The sequence below is a fragment of the Tursiops truncatus genome, chromosome 5, assembly GCF_011762595.2.
Source record: "Tursiops truncatus isolate mTurTru1 chromosome 5, mTurTru1.mat.Y, whole genome shotgun sequence".
In the NCBI taxonomy this organism is placed as follows: Eukaryota; Metazoa; Chordata; class Mammalia; order Artiodactyla; family Delphinidae; genus Tursiops; species Tursiops truncatus.
The window spans coordinates 76,164,362-76,182,882 of record NC_047038.1 but is presented as its reverse complement, the minus strand read 5'-3'; the positions used below and the strand labels follow the sequence as shown (position 1 = coordinate 76,182,882).

Genomic DNA, 18,521 nt, shown 5'->3' with positions numbered 1-18,521 from the left:
ACAGACTCCAGACGGACGCAGAGCCCCATCTCTGGCACTGTCATGAAGGGTAGGAATTCTGAGGGCAGGAGAGGGGCAGGGGCGGGGCTGGGGATGTGAACCAAGTGCTTTATTTTAGGAAAATGGAAAACAGCATAGAAGGAGAACTACTGAGACTCTGAGAGCAGGCAACTCAAAGCTTGTGACAAACGCGGGGAGGTCAGACATGGCCCACCGTACCCCCCATGGAGCTAGAGCGATAATAGTAACAATAAGAAGGTTATCGGGTATCTATACCCTTCACTCCAGCTCCTGGAACTTTCCTCTCTTCTCCTTAAATGCTTGCACCTCCCAGTGTCCTCAGCCTCTCCCTGAAAAGACTTGGGAGCAATGTTTCTCCAAATCTGTCCTCCTCTTCTCCTCTCTTACTTTCCACGTTGGTGTTGTCTTTGTCATCTGAGCGTCTCCTGCTCTGAAGCCGCGTTTTAAGTGAGTGGTTCTACCTGGGGAGTTGAAAAAAAATAATTCCAGTGCCAGACCCCACACCCAGACCAACGCCCAGACCAACGTGAAACTCTGGGAGTGCAGCCCAGGCCTGCGTAGTAGTTAACCGCTCCCAGAGGAGCCCAGTGTGCAGCCAGGATTGGCAACCACTGTAAGACAGCATCCTTCTTAGAGGCTGGTTCCCGGGTGGTTGGAGCTTGCCCTGTTGGCTGTGTGTCTGGTGCCTGTTATTCCTGCAGATGCCCCTCTGCAAGATCTCTTCCAACCTGCATAACCTTCCAGAGACTGAACAAATCTCCTCTTTTTGATAATTCCTAATCTAAAAGAGTGACCCGGTACTGCACTGCCCATCCCCACAGTCTGCTTCCAGAGTGGTCAGCCTGGCCTGAGGGATTTACTGGGCCTCCTACAATGTAAATCTCTTCCTTGGATGAAGTGGAATTGAGGACTTATCTAGTTCTCAGGGAGCTGAAGAACTTTAGTCTTCTACTTAAGACCCCAGGTGGGAAGCTCCCTGGAGCCCGGGCTGTCTAGTGGACAGGGAACTGCAGAAGTGTCCCCACGGTAGCATCCTCCCAGGTCCTCCTGGGAGCTCAGGCCTCAGCCTTCTTCAGCTTTCCAAAATATTCTAGGTACTAGGCTTAGCAAGTCCAACGCTCCTGAAGTTGAAGGCCACTTGGCAGTCCCGCATATCCTTCCCCCTAGGGGCAGGGTTCAAGAGCATCTCTTTCTTTGGACTACATCCCTTGTTAGTCAGCTCGGGGCCTATGGACAGAGACTAAGCTTTGAGGGTGGGTGAGCCTCCAGGTTCTGGAGGAGTTCCCCTTACAGCTCACAGCTCGGCTCAGGAAACAGTTCTGATGCCTGACGATGCCAGGCACTTGGGGGTGTGTAGGGAAGGCAAGGACTCAAAGACGAAGTGTCCTGGGGGAACTTGCACTCTGGGTTTCTAGGAAGCTCAGAATCAGGTGGCATAAGTGCCCTCCTGTGGAAACTTCCCCACCCAGTTCTGTGCTTGCAGAATAGGAAAAAGTGACCCTAAATTTTCACGTGTTGGAATTAAGGTGAGTCACAGTCCAGAGAGGACAGGCCCATGAAATGTGGGGGAAAAAAGTATTTCCAAGGCTCCGTTAGCATGAACAAGATACACCCACATAACTAGGGAGTTTCCCTTCATAAAGGTACCCTGTGTGAAGTCAGTTCTTCCATATGCTCAAACCACATAAAAATGTAGCCCGCTAACTTAGCATGTGTGGATGTCAGTCATGCCAGTGTTGTGATGGTAGTTCAGCTATTCCAGCTCCGTGGGAGCTTTGCCGGATACATGAGCTCATCCCTTGGCAATGTTGCTGACACAGCCCCAGGTTAGCTCAGCCACCACACGGCCACCAGAGTGATCTCTCCCCCTTACACATCTGAACTTGGCTTTAAATCCCTCATGGATTTATTTTACCTAGTGCAGCGTTGCTGCAAGGATGACCCCAGACCACATGTACCAGAATCACCTGTGGGTGGGAACCTCAGCCTGGAGTCAGACCCTTGGTTATTTATCATTTTGTGCTGGGTCCATACTTGTTAGGGGAAAAGAATAAGAAGACGTCATGAAATAAGAGATTGGTTTGCAAGCAACAAATTACAAGAAACAGCAACTTTCTTTTTATGTTCCATGGTCCGTTCAAACTTATGATACTTCTGAGACATTGCAAGAGTCATAATCCTAGAAAGACATCTGAATACTATGATATCTACTACAGAAAAAAAAAAGATTAATACACTCTAGGAAGATTTTCAGCATCAAAGATTGGTGCCAAAATGGGGTGTCTCATTAACCCAGAGATAACTAGCTGTCAGCCGAGAAATGTAATTCACAGGATCTGTGTATGCCGTTACCAGGGTTGCATCATACTGGACAGTCTACTTTCAGATGAACTGCCCCTGCAGATAAGTGGCTGGTTGCTAAGCAGTGTCTTAGCTGTCTACTCCCCTGCTTTACCTGGGATGGGGTGGGGTGAGAATGGGCTGGGTGTCAGCAGCGAGCTGCTGGAATTCCCTCCAGAGAAGCTGTCCCTGGGAAAGCGAGCCAAAGCTGTCTTCCTTCCATACCCAGGAACCCACCCAGCCTGCTAGGGCTAAAGTGTAAACTTGACAGTGTTTACCTTGGTACCACTGGTCCCCCAGTCTGTTTCCTTTCTCTCTGTGGGGTTCGGCACCTCCTCATTGCCCAAATCCGCAAATCTAAGCCCAAACTCATCCTTTCCCCCTTCTCCAATCCAAGGCCTTCCTCAGACAGACACCCTGGCTTTTCTGTCCATGGTGTCGCAGCCTCCTCTTACCCAGCCCACAACTTTTGACTCATTCCCTCATGCCCACATCCAGTCAGTTCCCAGGTAGTGTTGGCTCTTCCTGAATAATCTCTCAAATCTGCCTCTTTCCTTTCTGTTCCCATTCCTACCACCTTGATTTAGGCTTCTAATCCCCACCCTGTCCCAGTCCTGCTGCAAAGGCCTCCAAAGTCATCTCCTGAAATGCCACTTGAATCACATCTCTCCAACATTCAGAGACGCAGTGGACCACAAAGTGTCCCCCCCTCCTCCTTCCACTGTGCTCCACACCCGAATCTCAGCTATGCTCTCCCCGAGCGGACTGGGGTGCTTGCTGTTCCACCAGCCAGCTGTTGTTTTCCTGCCTCCACACCTCTGCTGAGGCAGGTCTCTGAAGTTGAAAACCTTCCTTGAGAGAAAGTTTACTTCTGAACTTCAGGGCCTGCTCAGATACCAGCTCCTTTCGCCAGCCACCCCAGCTCCAAACGATGTGTCATCTCCATTCTCTGAAGAAGCAATTTGTATTAGCTCCAGTCATAAGGATTTACTTTGAAATAAAAGCAGTAACTAATACTTACTGAGTGTTTACCCCATGCCAGGTACTGTGCTAATTGCTGTATCTTGTTTGATCTTTCTGAAAATCTAATGACTTAGGTATTATCCCATTTCACAGATGAATAAACTGAGAAAAGTTAAATAACTTGTTCAGTGTCACATAACTCAGAAGTGGTAGAGCAGTCTATTACCTTCCTAGCATTTTAATCTGTCTATATCTGTTCAACCTCCCCATCCCACCTCAATATATTGTATCCGAAAAAGAGGAAGCATTTCTTACATACATTTCCCCCCAGCAGTGTTTGGGAGAACCCCATCATTATAAACTTTTGGGCCTTCACTCACACTAAAATGTAAATGACCAACAGGAGCAACCATAACGAGATGACTTTGCCTTAAACAAAAACTCGGAAGTTAAATCTGGCCTATGGTGCTTAAGATTTAGTCCTTTTTTCTCCTGCCCTTACTGTCCTCAGCTGATACCCATGAGACTGCGTGCCAGATTCTCATACCTAGGGTCAGCTGCTGTATCACCGCACCTCTAGAAGTTCCCGAAATGACTTGCCTTGGCAGGTGGCTCTGCCCTTTAATTAGCCATACGGTTCCTGCTTCCCCTGATTTAATATCAGGAAGTTTCCACATCGTTCATCCCCTTCCCCCTCTTGGCCATAGTGCCTTCCTACTATTCTTTTCCCATTTTGTACTTTTGTTTGGTGCTTTTCCCTTCAACGTGTTATCGGAATCCAATCTGGGGATTTTTGCCAAGTTGTCTGAACTCTTTATCTCCATATGTGGTGTCTCACTTCGTTCTTAAACCCTCCTTTTTTGGTATGAATGCACATACTCTGTGAGCTATTTTAGGACCCAGCATCATTAAGAGACGAGTTGAGTGTGGTTTGCAAATTACCATAACTTGGAGAAGTCTTTATACTCGACTCTCTTAGCCATGTTAATAAGTACTTAGTGAGAGCTATAATGTGAATAATATAAACCAGCATATTGCAGAAACCCTGTTTTTGATGTATGGTTGATTGATGATCGTTTCCCCACAGCAGATCTACCCTTCTCATTGGAACTTTCTTAGCTAATATATATTTAAATTATTTTGCATCCCAGATTGTATACAAATTGGTTGTTGAGTGGGCAGTAGCCAAGAAACCTTGTTTATGGCAAGAGGAAGTCAAGTGGAAGATTAAAGAAAGTCGCAGTGAATAATCTTCCAGTTGATAAATAAGAAGTGACTATAGCACCACTTTGGTTAGGTACCTTGGCAAATGTGTACACTGGTATATTTTCAAGATCGTGGCTATCTTCTTAGTTCCGTATGACTAGTCATGTTATGTTCTGAATTTACTGCTGCCCTTTTTCCACTACATAGAATCTGGTCTGTCCCTCCTCCCAATGAACACGAAGTACATCTGATTCCAGAGTTTCTGGCTCAGTTATGACTCTATCAGGACACTGGCATCTTCAATTAGCCCTGCTAAGGAAAGCGCTAGAGAATAATGATGCACTAAGCTGTGTGGCACTAACTCTGAACTCAACAAGATTTCAGAGAAGAAATAAGTGCAAGCTGGAGCTGTAAAAAAAAAAAAAAAAAAGTCAAAAAGGAGATGAAACTTCAGCCTTAGAGCTCCAAATAAAAGGGTAGGGCATAGATAATAGATGAGAGGACGGAGGACATCCCAAGTAAGCAAGTGCATCAGCATAAGCAAAGGTTCTAGAAGTGGTAATAAGCATGTAATGAGAGAGTGAGCATGGATGCTAGGAGCAGAGAATTTGGTAGAAATAAGAAAGAAGAGTGAATTTGTAGGGTAAACATGGGAGAGATCATGGGGGAAATGAAGGCAGCAATGAAAAAAAATGCGGTTGAATAGGATATCAACAAAATTGAACAAAAACTGACTGTTAAGGAGAATTTGACTTTTGACCATTTCCCAGGTTCAATCGAGTATGTATATTTAGCTCCAAAACATGACCTCTCCTAACATCTTCTGTGCAGCTTTTCCAGATGAAAATATTGGCTAACTAGGTAACCACTGATACCTTTCTAATAAAGCTCTGTTTTTTCCATCACTGGGAGAATGAACTTTGTTATGAGTCATGTACAGTGCATTTAGGTAGATGAGGTGGTGCATTGGACTGATTTGTAGGGAATGAGAGCTCCCAGAACCAGGCAGGCAGTGGAGCCTCAAAACTTCATGGTTGTCAAAGATGCCATATGACTGTGCTCTAGGACACATTCATGATGGGTACATTCACTTCCAGCCCAAAAAGAAAATTCTTAGACCTGCCCTGGTTTCTTCTGTATAAATGGGTAAGTGACTTGTCCAAGGTCTCTTGGCTATAAGCAGTAGACAAGGATCCAGAGCCAAGTGTTCTCTTCCCAAAAGTGCTTTGGGTATTTTTGTTTGTTTGTTTGTTTTAATGGTAACATGGTGAAGGCATCTCAGGTCATGTCTGGGGAGTGTTTTGTGCTCTGTAAGAGACTAGGAAATTGTTCCCATATTTCTTTTATATTATTCCCATGCTTCTTATAGGTAACAAATTTTAACTCTGTCCTCTCCTACAATTTTATGTAAGATCAGGTTGAATCAATTTCTTGTCAAGTTCAAAATTAATTCTATTTCAGGGTCTTTTTCTCATGACATTTGTGTGTTTTGTGAGAACTGCCCTTCTTTACCTCTTCAGAATCAAATTGAAATATTACAAATTTAAATCCATTGAAAATTCTTCCTTTTCTGTATCTCTAGTGATTTTTCAGACCATAGCTAATTTTAGGTTATAATTGAATAAGCAATCTGTGGTCTGTGGGCCATTTGTCTAGAATTTAATTAAGAGTGTCTGAGGGGGACGATGTAGACTTAGGTGGACATTCCATAGGAGAATCTGACTCCTTCCAGGTAGTTTTAAGGTGACACTGGTTCCTTAAATTTAATTTTAGTTTTCTTCCAAACTTAAAACTTTCTTCTTCCTTACACAGTTTCATTCAGGACCTGGTTCTCTTTATTTCACTTTCTCTTTCTTCTCCTTCTCCTTTACTTCCTCCCTCCCTCCCTTCTTTTTCTTCCTCTTTCTCTTCAAGGATTGATTAAAAGGAAGAGACCACCTAAGTTTACCAGGCAAGACTTATAAGGGAGCGGGCTTCCCTGGTGGCGCAGTGGTTGAGAGTTCGCCTGCCGATGCAGGGGACACGAGCTCGTGCCCCGGTCCTGGAAGATCCCACATGCCACGGAGCGGCTGGGTCCGTGAGCCACGGCCACTGAGCCTGCGCGTCCGGAGCCTGTGCTCCGCAACGGGAGAGGCCACAGCAGTGAGAGGCCAGCGTACCGCAAAAAAAAAAAAAAAAGGGGGGGGAGCAAGAAAACAAACTTAGAGATCTGAGAAAGATCGAATGAAATTGAATGAGAATTGAGTTGAGAAAGGTAAGAATGGAACATGGAGTAGCCTGGTTTGGGGACATTCATGTGAAATAGAAAAATAGGGTGAGTTGGAGGTGGGGAAAGTCTTGGGATGGACTCTCCCCACATCAGCCACCAGGCATCGCTGTGACAGCTTGGTTGCTGCCTGGAGTTGTCCACAGTGGGGAAGGAGAGGAGAGAGGCAGTGGGCAGTTAATCTGTACAGGATGTCTGCTAGACAGATGTTTGTGCAGCCTGAAGTCCTTACTGGAACAAAGGCAAGGATAAATAAATAATTGAACCTATTCTGGTGTTTGTCCCTATACATTTAAATATTCTGTGACTTGTTTTAAGTGGAATCCAAACACTGTGCATGATTTAGATGGCAATGTTGTTACCCTTGGCTTGGCCTCAAGGGCTGGTTTTGAGCTTTCTGCCCAAAAATGAGCTCAGAATGAACTAAAAAGTTATTTTATCCTTAAAAACAGAAATAATTCTGGGTCTGCTTTGGCCTTCTTGGAAAAAAGGCAACGTGGAAAGATTTAGAAATTATTTTGGTAAAGAGTTATTTTTTCAGCTGCTCTCCTGAGGTAGAACAGAACCTTCAGGAATTGCAATTTGAGGTGATTTTGGCAGTGAAATTGCTTGTCAATGGAGTATGTGGGACGGTGGTTCTTCAGAGTGGGGACGGGGTGCAGTGCTGTTGGGTCTGCCATCATATCAGCCCCACATATTTTCACCATCCTTCACTTCCATACAGAACGTGTCCACTTGGTGTCTCTGTGGGTCAACATTTGTTCAGGGACATCTGAAGTAGCAAGGGGTTTTGTAAATGTTGTGCAGCAAACTGGTCCTGATGGCCCTTCCTTTGCCTCTCCACCCCATCAACTCAACAGGGGTCAGTGAATAATACAGATTTTTGTGGTATGCAACTCTTGTTGAATTCTAGGCATTGCCTGGTAGCAGAATTGACAAAATTATTTATGTTCTTGGGATGGTCCAAATATTGACTCAGCCCATCCACCCAAGGTTTTATATGTATTTCAAGAGTTGGGAGAGAGAAAGAGGAACTCACAGCATGATTCGTCCTAATTTGAATGCCCTGGTGATGGCTCTCAGAGTATTCCTGGGTAGGTTCAGATGTTTTTAAAGAATGTTTGCTCCTCCTGAAATGTTCTGCTTCATGGAATAAGGAGAGACTTGCAGGGAGATAAAACAGATCTGTTCTCCATTCAGTGCTTCAGTTTTATTACATTTAATTCTAAATCATACCATGTTTGTTGGTACAAGGATAGACACATAGACCAATGGAACAGAATAGCGAATCCAGAAGAAGACTCACACATATATGATCAATGGATCTACCACAAAGGCACCACTTTCAGTAGGAAAAGGATGGTCTTTTCAACAAATGATGCCAAAACAATTGGTTATCCTTTGGGGAGAGAGTGATGAACTTTGACCTCTACTTCATAGCATACACAAAAATTAATTCAAGATGGACCACAAACCGAAATGTGAAAGGTAAAACCATAAAGCTTGTAGAAGAAAACAGGAGATCTTTAGGGCCATGGGCTACACAAAATAAATTTAATAGGACACAAAAAGCACTAATCATAAAAGAAAATTTTGATATATCAGACTATATTAAAACTATGAATATCTTAGTTTTGGACTTCCCTGGTGGCCTAGTGGTTAGGATTCCAGGCTTTCACTGTGGTGGCCCAGGTTCAATCCCTGGTCAGGGAAGATCCTGAAAGCCACGCAGTGTGGCCAAAAATAAATAAGTAAAATAAAGAATATCTTCGTTTGGGATTTCCTTGGTGGTCCAGTGGTTAAGCATCCATCTTCCAATGCAAGGGACGCCAGTTCGATCCCTGGCTGGGGAATTAAGATCCCACATGCCGTGGGGCAACTAAGCCCGCACGCTCTGGAGCCAGTGCACCACAACTAGAGAGAAGCCCGTGTGCCGCAACTAAGACCTGGCACAGCTAAATAAATAAATATAAATAAATAAATAAAATTAAAAAAAAAAGAATATCTTAGTTTTAAAATTAGGCTGTCAGAGGAATCCATAGCGTGTCTTCAAGACGTGTGACAGAAAATTAGGCTGGAGTTCTTCCACGTGCTCTCCAGAATCTGCCCCTGGCAACGATGGATAACTCTGCTCCCTGCTCTGCCTATAGAGAGATGGCTGTGAGTTGAAATAAATGGTTTGTCACAAGGCTGAGGCACTCAGATCTCACAGGAATCTTGCATTCCTCATGTGGTTTTGCTACGTGAGAGGCAGCTTTGTTCCCGAGCCCCTCCAGTCTCTGAACACTGGTGTATTCTTCTCAGAACACTCCCTTGAGAACCCCCGAGCCTTGAGGTCATCCCACCAAGTCCGTATGTGGGAAGGAGGACAGTCTCTTGGGGCCCTCAGAGGTGAGCCAGATCCGGTTCTGTGGTGTCCAAGCTCTTGGGGTCCCAGGGCCCTGGAGGAAGGCTGGGATGCAGTGAGGCCCAGCCCTGCCCTTTGTGGGGCCTTGTGTTGGTGAGGACAGATGAGGAAACATCAGAGACCGAGCCAGCAACACACATAAACACAGCACCGCTGTGCTAACCACGTCCATGTTTGCCACAGAAAAGCCAAGACCCCTGGCCAAAATAGATGCTTCCTTTCAGACCTAGGGTTTAGCGGGAAGGAAACACGAAATATATTTAGAGCTTTCAAAACTTTGTTTGGCACATTCTTACAAAGGGGAAAAATAAAACTACCCTGAGGGATTTTTAAAAAATCAGCTTCTAATACTTTAGATGAGTGGGAAAAATCTTACATGCTGTTATTTCCTTTCTGTTTCAAGAAGTTAATCGTGGGCTGGAAATAGCCTGTTGCAAAAGGGGAGACTTCATGCCCTTTGAATGCTGCTTATGCCAGAAAACTTTCCAGGCCCCAAGGGGAGGTTGTCCCTTTCCCAGGACTGTGATGCAAGATGACCCTAAAGTTAGATATTTTATTCAGCTGGAAGACCCAAGGCAGTGGAGAGCTGAAATTCAGAGGGAATAATTAACTCATTCTTTGAAGAAATGGCGTCGAGCTTTGGGTTCAGGCCAGGTTCGGTTCTGGAAGTAATGTGCTGTCACCCCAGGCTCCTGGCTCTCCTTCCCTCTAATGTGGACTCTCTGAAGGCCCCTGGTGCCTGAAACCGGGCACTGCGAATTAGCAGTGGATGTGCTGAGTGTCCAGCACATTAACCAAGGAGTGGTTGTTTGTTGCCCCTTCCCCCCAGACAGAAATACTGGTATATAAAAAAGAGAAACATTCACTATTTTGGGAGTAAAGTTTCACTATATTAATTGGAAAGTCGCAGATAAGCAAAACAGCTGGTAAATTAAAACTCATTTAAGCATGATTCGTGGGAGAAGAAAATTTTGTAAGCAATATGTTTTTCTTCCTAATTGTCTTTTGACTGTCAAGATGTATGCATCACCAGAGAATAGCTTAAACTCCCGCTGGTGGCTGGGGTAAGCTAGTCTGGTCTTTGAAATTGGCTTCAGGTAATCAACAGAGGGGATAGCCTCCTAAATATAATGAGGTATTTACTTCCTAGTAATACTTAACAGATTACTAGCACGCTGAGGGATGTTAAAGACTGCTTAAAAGGATGGTTTGACTTTGTGCCCTCTCTTATAGGTCCCTCCATCGTGACGCCCCCCAAGGATATCTGGAATGTCACTGGCGCCCAGGTGTACTTGAGCTGTGAGGTCATCGGAATCCCAACCCCTGTCCTCATCTGGAACAAGGTCAGTGGCCCAGATTTCAGAAGATACCCTAGATTGACCGGCTCCTCTTATGCTGCACAGGGTAGTAATAGCCTGAAGTCCTCAGCCAGTCCAGTGCCTGCGGCTCCTTAAACTCAAGGCCTTCTGACAGTCTTCCAGACACCTGTCCTGGATCTATCAAACAATTTTACTGACCTCCAGAATAGTCCCTGCCCTGCTTTTGTTAGCAGTCCCTGAGCAGGGAGCCTTAGGAGCTAGAAGAACTATGATGCTAAACACCCATCCCACCCTCTGTGTGTGTGTGTGTGTGTGCATATGTGAGTGTGAGCGTGTGTGTGTGTGTTGCAGTGTAACATTGTTACAAGTTAAGATTGTGAGCTCCTTGGGCGGGTTGGCTGGGTTGTCTCTGAGCCAGGATTTCTCAGCGTCAGCACTGTTGACATTTTGATCCAGATGGTTCTTTGTTGTGGCAGCTGCCCTGTGCACAGTAAGTAGTTTTGCAGCGTCCCTGGCTTCTACCCACCTGATGCCAGTAGCAGGTGCGCGTGTGCGCACATACACACACCACTGTGACGGTTAAAAATGCCAGCAGACATTATCAGATGTTCCCTGGGGGAAAAGCCACCCTAGATTGAAAAACAATGCTCTGTTTTTCCTCCACATGAACATGGCATAGCATTCTTGTAAAGATTACATAAAGTAACCCAGCTACATCACTTGGCCCGTTGTCAGATACATAATTAGCACTCAGGAGATGTTAGCTCTTGTTCCTGAACATGTTTCCCTTTGAGGAGCGGTTATCTTGTATAGCTATCTTTATATTTGAAAGACAACATATTCTTAGTGTGTCTGTAGAAGGGAAGAGAAAACACTCGTTTGCCAGCTCAAGTAATACTTCACAGTCATACTGTACATTATTTTACATTATTGCCCTTATACCTTTTGACTTAAGTCTCACAACAGTCTGTGGGGTAAATATCATCGAACTCATGCTAACAAAAGGGAAATCTAGTTTCCTTTAAAAGGCATGACAAGAAGCCCCTTTTCAGCTGCTTTTCTTCTCCAGCAAGCTCTACGGTGGATGATGGGCTCTCCTGATTATCTTGTTTCCTTGGTGTCTGACCAGGGAAGCAACTTCTAGAACTCCAGGAGGGATTTTGGCTCCCATTGTCAGAACTTTTTGTGTTGCAAGTTGTAGAAACTCACTTCACACTACTTTAGGCAAAAGAGAAAAAAAAGGGGGGGGGGGGACGTTTCTAGCCTCAAGGGCAGCTGGATCCAGGTTCACAGTTGGGTCAGAACCCTAACTCTTGACTCTTTGCTCTCAATGTACGCTTACATCATTTTTTCCTTCTACTTCAGAAAGATTCCTCCATGCTATAGGCCATAGTGTCACTGGCAGCTCCAAGGTCACATTATAATGTTTCAAGACCCCAGAGGAGAGAAAGCGCCTCCTCTCTCTGCTGCTTTGTAGAATTCCCACTGAAGGGCTCTGACCCAGGCTGGGTCACCTGCTAACCTCCGGGTCCCCCATGTGGCCGTCTGGCAGGAGCGGTGTCAGGGGGACTCTGGAACCTCTCTGGGGCTGGGGGGTGGGCAGAGATGACACCAGCTGTGCTATTACTGCCCTTTACAGCCAGAACGTCTGTTAAAGGGAGGGATGAAATTTTACCTCCGTAAACTATATTTTTTAAAAGGGGAGGCAGGAGCAGTGAAAAGCAAAAATGCAGCCGGTGGATGTGTTCCTCCTGGCCTTCAGCAAAAGCTGCTTATGCTCCTCATTGCTTATTTGGAGGTTGCTGGTTTGATCCAGGGGGTGGAGAGGTGAGGAACAACTTTTCCAAAGGATATCCATAAAAAGCTCTGTGCAGTTCTCTAGGGATACACAATGAGAAGCCAGGGTGACCCAGGCGTCCCAGGGCATGTGACCTTCATGACCGATCTTGACAGAGAGTAATTTCTTCAGTCCTTGCTCTGCCTATCGCTCCAGCTAACGTACGCACATACCAGGGAATAAATTAACCTCAGGAATCCTTTCCTTTAAACTTTAGGATCCTATGGGGGCAGATTCCATGGACTTCCCTGAGGGCTTGTCAACTGGGGGAGTTCGGGGGGGGGGCGGTGGGAATGGATGGAGGTGGGAGTGGAGAGAGAAACAGAAAAAAAAAATGTCTACAGACTTGCCAAAACAAACAAAAACCCAACTGCCAGGCTCTGCTGATTTTCTTCCACCTTCATAATGTACTTTGCCACATGCATGACCTAAAGCAGTGTTTTTCAAACTGCAGACCATGACCCATCAGTGAGTCTTGAATTTAATGTAGGGATCACAACAAGAATTTTCTTAAAAAATAAAATATAAAATGTCTTAGGTAAAGGTACATTTAGTAAAGGTATTTCATAAAACGTTTCCTTTGTATATTCCAGATCGCAATGCAAAATATATTTCTTACTATGGACCATGTCAAAGCACTTGGAGAGTCACTGACCTAAAGAATTAAAACAGGCCATTTGTTTTCTGCCCCACTCTCCTTGTAACCAAACTGTTAAGAATGCAGATTTATATTTAAGATCACCTGTCAAAGCCAATTTAAGCGCAGAACTGCTTTTTGGACATAAATGAATCTTAGAATCCTGACTTGTTAAACCAAGGTTCAAAGAAGGTAGCATGTCTTTCTTGCTCAAGGGTTCTTAGCAACAGAACTGACAGGATAAGCCTTCTCTCCAAGACACTTCAGGCTACAGCGACAGTTCTATGGCAGCCTAGTGAGTGGTCTGTGCTATCCTGACCAGGACTTATCATGTGACCTTAACAAGTCCCATAGTTTTTTTCAGAAAACCCCTAGCCTATAAAGATTCCAAGGGAAATATTTTGAAATGGGGAAATGAACTGAAATAGCTGAATTTACCTTAACCCTGGTAAGTCAGAGGGATGCTTACAAGGAACGTGAAACACCAGAATTCCTTCCAAACATTTAGATGTTTCTGAGATTGAGGCTTTCTATTCTTTTCCTACCTGAACATTTCTTCAGATTAGGACTTTCATGACCTCTAAGAATATTCTTTTTTTTAGTAAAAAAAAAATATATATATGTATATGTGTGTGATTGTGGTAAAAAGGAGAGACTATCCAAAGATGTATAAAGAAAGAGGTCATAACATCCTCCCACCTCCTTCCACTCCTTGAAATAACCAATGTGAACTTCCCAGGTTTTTATCTTTCTATACCCTTATTCATGCCCAAATGTATACAAACACATATTCCCAGTGTGCGGGGTGAGGTGGGGATGTAGTGTGCAAGTACTCTGAAATTGCGTTTCTCAAGAAATATTTCATGGGCATCCCTCCAGGTCTGCTTCTCAAGAACTACATAATATTCCAAGTGTGGATATACCATAATAAACACAGTTCCTGTGTTTCCAACTTTTCATCACCTTAGATAATGCTGCCTTAAATATCTGAGTATACATATCCTACATGCAACCACCTTTTTTGCCCCTATAGGATAGATTCCCCCAAAAGATACATGACTAAGTCAAAAGATTTAATTTTAGTCTTAATAGACATTGTCAGATTACTTTTTTTTAAAATTCTTTACCACTTCATTTAATAATTATGAAAATGTTAAAAAATCTGACAAGTTGGAGGCAGTGTACCTCTTAGAGCACTCCTTAGTACCCTCAATACAGTAAACATTTATTTCTTATCTACAGTGTGTTATGCACTCTGCTAATCTCATTTGTTCCTGTTTTCAAGGAATTCTGTCTGGTTTCTTTTCTTTTTTAATTGAACTATAGTTGATTTATAATGTATTAATTTCTGCTATGCAGCAAAGTGATTCAGTTATATGTCTGAGTATAGCCCACATCTGCTAATCCCAACCTCCCACTCCATCCCTCCACCAACCCCCTCCCCCTTGGCAACCACAAGTCTGTCTTCTATGTCCGTGAGTCTGTTCCTGTTTTGTAGATAGGTTCATTTGTGTCATATTTTAGATTCCACATATAAGTGATATTATACGGTATTTGTCTTCTCTTTCTGACTTACTTCATTTAGTATGATAATCTCTAGATCCGTGTTGCTGCAAATGGCATTGTTTTGTTCTTTTTATGGCTGAGTAGTATTCCATTGTATATATGAACCAGATCTACTGTTTCCATTCATCTGTTGATGGACATTTAGGTTGTTTCCATGTCTTGACTATTGTGAATAGTGCTGCTATGAACACAGGGGTGCACGTATCTTTGAATTACAGTTTTCTCTGGCTATATGCCCAGTAGTGGGACTGCTGGATCATATGGTAATTCTATTTTTAAAGGAACCTCCATACTGTTTTCCATAGTGGCTGTATCAATTTACATTCCCACCAACAGTGTAGGAGGGTTCCCTTTTCTCCACACCCTCTCCAGCATGTTATTTGTAGACTTTTTAATGATGGCCATTCTGACTGGTGTGAGGTGGCACCTCATTGTAGTTTTGATTTGCATTTCTCTAATAATTAGCAACGTTGAGCATTTTTTCATGTGCTTATTGGACATTCGTATTTCTTCTTCAGAGAAATATTTATTTAGGACTTCTGACCATTTTTCGATTGAGTCATTTTTTTTGTTGCTGGGTTGTATGAGCTGTTTGTATATTTTGGAAATTAAGCCCTTGTGGGTCACATTGTTTGCAAATATTTTCTTCCATTCTGTAGGGTGTCTTTTCAGGTTTTGTATAGTTTCCCTTGCTGTGCAAAAGCCTGTAAGTTTGACTAGGTCCCATTTGTTTATTTTTATTTCTATTGCCTTGGGAGACTGACCTAAGAAAACATTGGTACGATTTATGTCAGAGAATGTTTTGCCTACAATCTCTTCTAGGAGTTTTATGGTTTGTTTTATGCTTAAGTCTTTAAGCCATTTTGAGTTTATTTTCGTGTATGGTGAGAGGGTGTGTTCTAACTTCATTGATTTACATGCGGCTGTCCAATTTTCCCAACACCACTTGCTGAAGAGACTGTCTTTTTCCCATTGTATATTCTTGCCTTTGTTGAAAATTGACCGTAGGTGTTTGGGTCTATTTCTGGGCTCTCTATTCTGTTCCACTGATCCATATGTCTCTTTTCATGCCAGTACCACGCTGTTTTGATTACTATAGCTTTGCAGTATTGTCTGAAGTCTGGGAGGGTTATGCCTCCTGTTTTGTTCTTTTTCTTCAGGATTGCTTTGGCAATTCTGGGTCTTTTATGGTTCCATATAGACCTGAGGATTATTTTTTCTAGTTCTGTGAAAAATGTCATGGGTAATTTGATAGGGATCCCATTAAATCTGCAGATTGCTTTGGGTCATATGGCCATTTTAACAGTATTAATTCTTCCAATCCAAGAGCATGGGATATCTTTCCATTTCTTTGAATCATCTTCAGTTTCCTTTATTAATGGTTTATAGTTCTCAGCATATGTCTTCCACCTTCCTGGTCAGGTTTATATCTAAATATTTTATTTTTGGGCGTGCAATTTTGAAAGGTATTTTTTTTTTTACATTCCCTTTCTTATACTTGTTAGTGTAAAGAAATGCAACTGACTTCTGTATGGTATTCTTGTACCCTGCTGTCTTGCTGAATTTGTTTATCAGTTCTAGTAGTTTTTGTGTGGACAGTTAGGGTTTTCTATACACAGAATCATGTCATCTGAGTATAATGGCAGTTTTACCTCTTCCCTTTCAATTTGGATACCTTTTATTTCTTTTTCCTGTCTGATTGCTGTGGTGTCAGATCATTTTCTAAATGGATTGTAGCAGTTCACACTCTCCCCAGCAATGTTTGGATGTCATTTCCCTGCATCCTCACCAGCAATGAATATTACCACTCTTTTTAGTTTTTGTTAATGATGGGTACAGGTATCATCTCATTAATGCTTTAATTTCCTTGACTACATTCAGAATATTTTTATATTTGAATTTTCTTTTATATGAATTACCTGTTCATAGCCTTAGTCATTTTTCTATTCGGTTGATTCTTGTTATTATCAGTTTGTGGCTTTTTGTACATTAGAGATACTGACCCTTTATCATGTATTACAAATATTTCTTCCTAGCCAACCATTCTTTTATTTGTTTACAGTGGCTGAGGAGCTTAAAATTTTAACAGTTGTGTATTCTATTTCATCATAGAATTCTGAAATTTCACCAAAAAGGCACAGCAAATATGTTCTAAGCTGCATAAATGATCCCTGCAATTCAATGAATGCTTGAGGTTTATCAACCTGTAGCAATCAGACTAATGCATCCTGTTTCTGTAGTCATTGGCACCTTTTTCTTAGTTATTGCTTGTTGCAGCTAAAACACAACCACAGAGGGCTGAGGTGAATTCCTGGGTCTCCCTCTGATTCTTCACCTAGTTGAGGCTCTATGGTGAGCAGTGACTTCTAGGCAGTTTTTTCCACCCTACAAACTTCCAGCCCATTGCACATCTGTAGAATTGTATTAGAAATCACTTTTCTCAGCTCAGCCTGCATCTTTTTTTCTCAAACCAAAAATGTATTTATCAACCCACTCCCCTTACATAAGTAAGGCAGTAGTTTGCCATATAAAAATTTGCCACGTAAAAATTCTTTGCACTTCTGTATGTTTTCTACATGATATAAAACTTTTTACAATATGTTAATTAAGATATGAGTTCTGTTGAATATAAGCATTCATTTTCCAATCAAATACTTAACAAGAACAGTTTCTTGGCACACAGTGGGTCGGGTTAATTGGTACAGAATGCTCTTTACTGAGAGCTACATGAGCTGAGGAGCAACAGCTCAGTTGCTAAGATTCACTATTTCAACACGGTAGTGTTTTTCTGCTTTGGTCACATACAAAACCCTTAAAGAATTCTGAAATTCAATATATAAAGACCAGAGATATATTACTTTAGCCACTGAATCAAATTAATACTTAACACCATTATTTTAAAAAAAAGAGAGAAATACCAAAACCATTATTTAAAACCGTTTTTAAATAAATGTTTCAAGATCTGCACTAGTATAAACCATTTCTTCCAGTTTGCAACTTGGAAACTGAAGGAAAAAGATGCCTATTGAGTTTATCTGTTTTGTCTTTATAACATTCATATGAGAAAAACACTGAGATACCTGGTTTTCTCTAATAGTGGCAATATGGGGAAGTGTCAGGGAAAAAAAGAAAAGCAAACAGGCGAAAACCAGGCATTCCAAATAAGTAATGCTAGGTATTTTTTAGAGTAGGAGTTGGCCTAGATTCCACATGGTTTGCCGAGTGCCAATCCTGGTGTCATGAAGCAGAAAAAATAAAGGGTGGGTTTGATGCTGAGACAACAGCTTAGTAACAGCATGTGGTGGCAGTGGGCTCACAAGTAGGAGAAGCAACTCTGATGTAAAGTGTCAAAAAAAAAATTAGATACTATGATCTAACTCAAGATTTGCTTAATTATAAAAGAAAATGAAAACTACCTATTTGAGACTGTAAATCCTTTTTTCTAATTACAAAGGTAATATCAATAAACATCAACCTAACTCTTGAAGGCTGGGATGGAATAAACAAACATTGCTTCATGTATTCTTCGATATATATTTTTAAACCCATCATTATCACAAGCCTTAAAATATTTATACTGTGACTCAGCAATTCCACTTCTAGAAATTTATGCTAAATGTATATGTATGGAGGGGTTACAGGTAAATTTTATTCTTCTGTGAATTTTTATACATTTTCCAAAGTTTACATAATGAGCACAGTTTACCTTTTTAGATGAGGGGGGGAAGTAGGACAGTATTCTCTAGTGGCCTCAAGCCAAGGAAACCCAGTTTCTTCTTTCTTCATCTTTCTGAATCTCATCATGACATGCACAGGGATAGCAAGTTTTGTCATAAGAGAACAACGACAGCAGCTCGTATTGGACAGGCGTTTTTGTTCTCAGGTCTTTAGTAAATCATGTGATGAACCCTTAGCCCTCAGAATAGAGTAATGGTATTGGCTTTGGACTCAAACTGTTA

At 42.4% G+C, this 18,521-nt stretch overlaps 1 protein-coding gene across 1 annotated transcript in view; it reads left to right on the top strand.

Annotated features, from left to right (window-relative positions):
• IGFBP7 (insulin like growth factor binding protein 7) overlaps positions 1-18,521 on the top strand; it is a 76,573-nt gene that overhangs the window by 55,323 nt on the left and 2,729 nt on the right. Inside the window, exon 2 of the mRNA XM_019928113.3 lies at positions 10,437-10,546. Coding sequence (XP_019783672.1) covers positions 10,437-10,546 — 110 coding nt within the window. The remainder of the gene's footprint in view (positions 1-10,436; positions 10,547-18,521) is intronic.